General features: G+C 42.3%; 1 protein-coding gene across 2 annotated transcripts; it reads right to left on the reverse strand.

Annotated features, from left to right (window-relative positions):
- Positions 1-28: 28 nt before the first annotated feature.
- Positions 29-3,445, reverse strand: LOC136532310 (glycerophosphodiester phosphodiesterase GDPDL4-like). 2 transcript variants are annotated; one of them, XM_066524916.1, is made up of 7 exons: positions 3,184-3,445; positions 2,271-2,567; positions 1,912-2,024; positions 1,305-1,803; positions 842-880; positions 448-735; positions 29-296 (listed from the first exon to the last, which is right to left on the reverse strand). In XM_066524916.1, exons 1-7 carry the CDS (start codon positions 3,359-3,361, stop codon positions 118-120), a joined length of 1,593 nt encoding a protein of 530 aa, XP_066381013.1. In that variant the 5' UTR covers positions 3,362-3,445; the 3' UTR covers positions 29-117. The 2 variants fall into 2 exon arrangements, with proteins under 2 accessions (XP_066381013.1, XP_066381014.1); XM_066524917.1 differs by lacking the exon at positions 29-296 and having other exon boundaries at positions 583-735; positions 825-880.
- Positions 3,446-4,901: the final 1,456 nt, after the last annotated feature.

Here is a 4,901-nt window from a genome sequence, read left to right on the forward strand (position 1 = left end):
TATCTGATGAACTTTTTTGCACATCACATAGTCGTGCTTTTTTTGAACGAAACGGACAGGTATCACATTGTCATAATAGAGAGACAAAAATCAGGTGGAAAGTTCAATTCTATGAGATCATATCAAAATAAGCAAAACTTTGAGTGAAGGTATCACCTCAATAATGATCATGGCACCAGACAAATCGCTATCCATTACGATTGCAAGAAAGTCAGATAACTTCAGAAATTTCCCTTGATTTGCGTACCTTGGGTTCCTTACAAGATAATAATCACTCACTGGGGAAGATATCTTGGCTGTAGATAAAGGGCCAGTCAAAAGGATACTTATGAGTTTGTGCCTTTTGTGAGGTATTCATGTATTTGTAATGTTATTTTCCATTTACTTTTGGTAGTAAAAAGCAACATGGTAAAAATTATATCGACAATGCTACAAAAGAAAACTCACGTTTTAAAGCACTACTGGTAATGTTGGCCCAAGTGAGGTTGAATGTGAAGATTCCTGGTGTAGACTGAATTTCTGGAACAAGAGAAGGAGTGGCGAAAGGTGTTCTCTGAACATTCGTGGTGTCAAGCAGATTAATGGAACTCATGCACATAAGAACTCCATCACTTGTCACTTGAACAGGACAATCAATGACATCTGCGCCATCATCAATGGCACTATGGTAGGCCAGGTCTGTACAGTCCGGATAGTCTCCACTAGCACCATTATGCGAGATAACTAAGGGTTTCCCTGTAAAGAAGCACTACAAATAATTAATAAACTGAGTTGAAATAGAAGATATCCAACCATCATGATACAATTACTAAGGTAGGCCTTACTCCGATATGAAACATACCATGATCAGTCTTATTTGAATTCAGATTAGCAAAACAACCTGCGGATGAGAACATTCAAATGCATTAGCAATGAACTTTATTTGCTTACTTCTTCATAAAAACAACTAAATATCATACTAAGATTTCGCGTGGGCACAAACATATCTTAAAATGTGGTAAGGTTATTAGACTCTACAATTTCAATATATTCATCACTGGACAGTCAACACTTTGAACACTAAGACTAAATGGGGGATTAGGGGACAAACACTCTATTATTAACCCGACGTGTTAGAAAACATAAGTTCCATAGAAGGACTGTAATGTTATGCCTTTACTTAATAAATGTGCAAGTCCAAAATATTGTTATAGTAGAACAGAGGAAGTACTTAAAAGGATAATATAATAGGAAGAAGGTCAAAACCGATAACTACATTGTAGTTGAATCCTTATCATGTAGTAATTCAAAACTTAGTAGCTTACCAATTGCCTCTGATGCAGTAATAGGGTAGTCTGACAGTACACCATCAACAGAGAAGCCACCATCACTGATAAAGTTTAGGTATTCCGCCAAAGGATCGTAGCTGTAGTTATAGGGAATAATTCTATCATTGGCAAAATCAGATGCATATATTTCCAGCCCTGCTTTGTGTGCATCTGTGACAATTGATGTGGACGGCAGTAGATAGTTATCATTTGTCACCTGCCAAATGTAGTCCTTAGGGGCCATTATGCCAGATGCAATAGACTTAATAAACGTCAGGTTACTCAACAGCGAACCATATGTTTGGTTCATAGAGTGATCTAATAGGGCTTTATCAAGAAAGCTATACACAAGCTTTGTTTTGCGACCAACTCTTGCAGATATATTTTTGAGGAAGCCCAGTTCAGGTGACGAGATATAGTCCATGGATACCAGCTTTTTGATTGAAAGTATGTATCTACTCATGTCCAAACCATGTTGTTTGTAGAAGATGGGATGCTACACATATGAAGAAAAAAAAAGGAAATTAGCTTTCGAGTGTAGCATAACACTAGCTAGCAACAAAATAAATAAATTATGGTTAAGTTCCAAGAATAGTAATTCAACCTGGACATTCAGCCAAACAGCAGACGAGTTGACAAGGTACTGAAAGTCAGTGACACTGACGATAGGATAAATGGCGTCGAATCTCTCAGTGCGAGACCAAATTGATTGCGTTACTGCTCAATATAGTAGATATTCAGTTAAGAAAAATAGCTCACATCATTAGAATAAATTTGTAAGCCCACATGACCGTAGAAATGATTTTGACCAAACAACACACAAAAACAGTACTAAAAAATAATGTCAATGCAAACAACTTAAGATGTCCATAATGTAAAACTAGTACGTACTAACATATAACACCCATCGCTGTAAACGAAAGGCTTTGCTTTGCAGTGGCATAAATTGCGAGCTGTACTCACGATAAACTGCAGACCGAAGCTCATTAATGGTGAAGTCCGAGACAAACCATCCAGTCTTGTGCACACCGTCGATGACGTAGGCCCGCTTCCTGGTGGGGTACGCTTGGCCGACGGTGGTGCAGTTGTTCATGTTTATGTCCCGGAGGCAGACCCCAACACCGTCCTTTGTCAGCTGGACGTCGCACCACATAGCTGTGCCAGGCGCGCTGGCGTCCTTGGCGAGAGAGTAGGCGTCTTGGCTGGAATCTGGAAACACTCCTGAGAACCCGCCTTTGGCGATCACAAGTGGAGCGGCACCTGCAGGAAGAACAAACGGTCATGATTGCTGTTGCCGTGTCCCGTTAGAGACTGTATATCTGCTCAGATCATCGCTCAATTAGTTTTGCGCTTCTCCTATATTTTATATTTCAGGTGCCTAACTTGTTTAGTGTTATTCAGACTAGTTAATTCTATCGTTGTTTGACTAAAGAAAACAATTGTGAATTGTCTCTTATGAGTGAGTTGTCCTTTTAATTGTACTAGTTGGTTGTATTAGACTGTTGTCTGAAATCATCTTAGAATTTAGGCAACTGAAGTATAGCAACTCAGCGGCAATCACTCCACTTGTCAGAGAAGAACCGAAACTGAATTCTGGAATTTCCAGAAGCAATAACCAGATGTTACTAGTGTCTTAGAGAGACAGAGAACAGAACTCCCTGCGCTCGTCAGCGAAACTCTGAAACTCTAGAACAGGCATCCCCAAGAAGGCCCCAATTGGGTTTGCCAGCAGCTACCGACCCGCGGAAGCAATAGCATGCACACGGCTCCTACGAACGAATGCACGAAGCGAAGCAGAGTACTGCAGGTGCGGGCAGGACGGCACGGCACGCGTCGAGGAAGCTGTAGAGAATGAAGGAAGGCTGGGGTGCCTTACCGCTGAGGGTTTTGTAGTCGGAGGGGAGCCGGGGGCCCTGCGCGGCGGCGGCGCCGCCGACAAGGGCCATGACGACGCAGCCCAGCAGCAGCGCGGCGAAGGCAGCGGCGGCGGCCACCCCTCCAGCACCTCTACCCCGTTCTGCTCCTTCGTGTTCGTGGCGTCTACTCCTCCCCATCTCCGAAGCTTCCAGGACCTTCCCGCGGCGCACGGGAACTGGAGGAGAAGCTGTTGCAGCAGCCTGCAATAGCACTCACTGAAACGAAATGGAAACGGCCTCTTGTTTTTTTCGGTAGGCAAGCATATATAGCAGCCGTAGGCACCGCCGCGTTCAAACACTGGCCCCACCTGTCTGTACTCGAGGAAGGTGGCGCACTGAGGATGGGGCCACTGCTCAGTGACACGCTCGTGAGCACGCGCTGCGTCAGCCACAACGAGCGGGGAGTAGTGGCCCGTAGGGTCCTTTTTCAAATTTTAAGTAACAGTACGCCACGGTTTTGTGTCTTGTCCTGACTTTTCCTTGCAGTTGTCTTTTGGTCATTTGTCAGGCCTCAGGGCTTGATGAGTTGTTTTCCAAATTATATCATATTAAAGATTTGGCAAGTCATGATTTTAGCTATATTGTTTGGTTTGCTACTAAAACTTATTAATTCCTCACATTGGCTTGCCAAATCTATTGCAAAATTTTTTATCTAACTTTGTCTTACCAAATCTTTAGTATGATAAATTTTAGTCGCAAACCAATCAAGCCCTTAGTGCTGATAGTGCTTTAAAATTGAAATGATAATCGTTAGCATAGCTTAAGGGAAATCATTGTCCAGCCAGATAACAACTCCAGACTGTTATACCAGAAACGCATGCAAGTGGCTCAAGTTTTTTTTTTTTTTTTTTTTTTTTTTGCTCTACGCCTCCAAACATATCCTTCCAAAGAATATGCAACAGGATGGCGAACAGGACTCCGCTAAATGAAAGCTCACTAACCATGTGTTATTCGCAGTACACATGGTTATGAGCAAGTAGAACAAATTAACGGAAAGTTAACGGAATGGTAGAAATCAACAACGGAGCAACCTTTCAATGCTATTTCTCTAAAGCTGAATCTTTTGATGGTATTTTTCCAAAGTCAGGATCTTTCGATGGTACGAATCTAATTCTCCCCCAAAAATAAATCATAATGTTGTTCCGATGTCTTTTATCGAACTTTGCTCGACACTTTCACCAATATTTGTGAAGCGACCCTGCCATTCCTACTGTGTCAATCGCAGATAGACCCAACCGCCGCTTTAAAATGGACCACACTTCATTAGCGAAGGTGCAATCTTTGCACAAATGTGTCGGCGTCTCATTGTCTGTCCCGCAAAGCTTGCAAATCGGGTCATTGGGCTAATTCCGTTTGATTAAATTGTTAGCGGTAAGGATCTTCTTATGCAGTAAAGTCCAAGCAAAAAAAACGTCATTTGGGTTCTGCCTTTGCTTTCCAAATCGGCATGAGCTTCATTTTGCTAAAAGTTCCTTCAATTTGGATACGGTAGGCACTCTTGGTTGTGTATTCACCGTCCGCTGTCCATCGCCAACTAATACTGTCCTCAATACTTTCATTTAGCTGAGTTTGCCCTGTGAACCGATTTGCAATGCCTCTAAATACCTTTTTATGGAAGCTCTGCTCACTAGACAGCCAGTTACAGTTAGTTGTAGTGCTTTGCATTTTAGTAGCTCCT

This window comes from Miscanthus floridulus, unplaced genomic scaffold, assembly GCF_019320115.1.
Source record: "Miscanthus floridulus cultivar M001 unplaced genomic scaffold, ASM1932011v1 fs_575_1_2, whole genome shotgun sequence".
Classification (NCBI taxonomy): Eukaryota; Viridiplantae; Streptophyta; class Magnoliopsida; order Poales; family Poaceae; genus Miscanthus; species Miscanthus floridulus.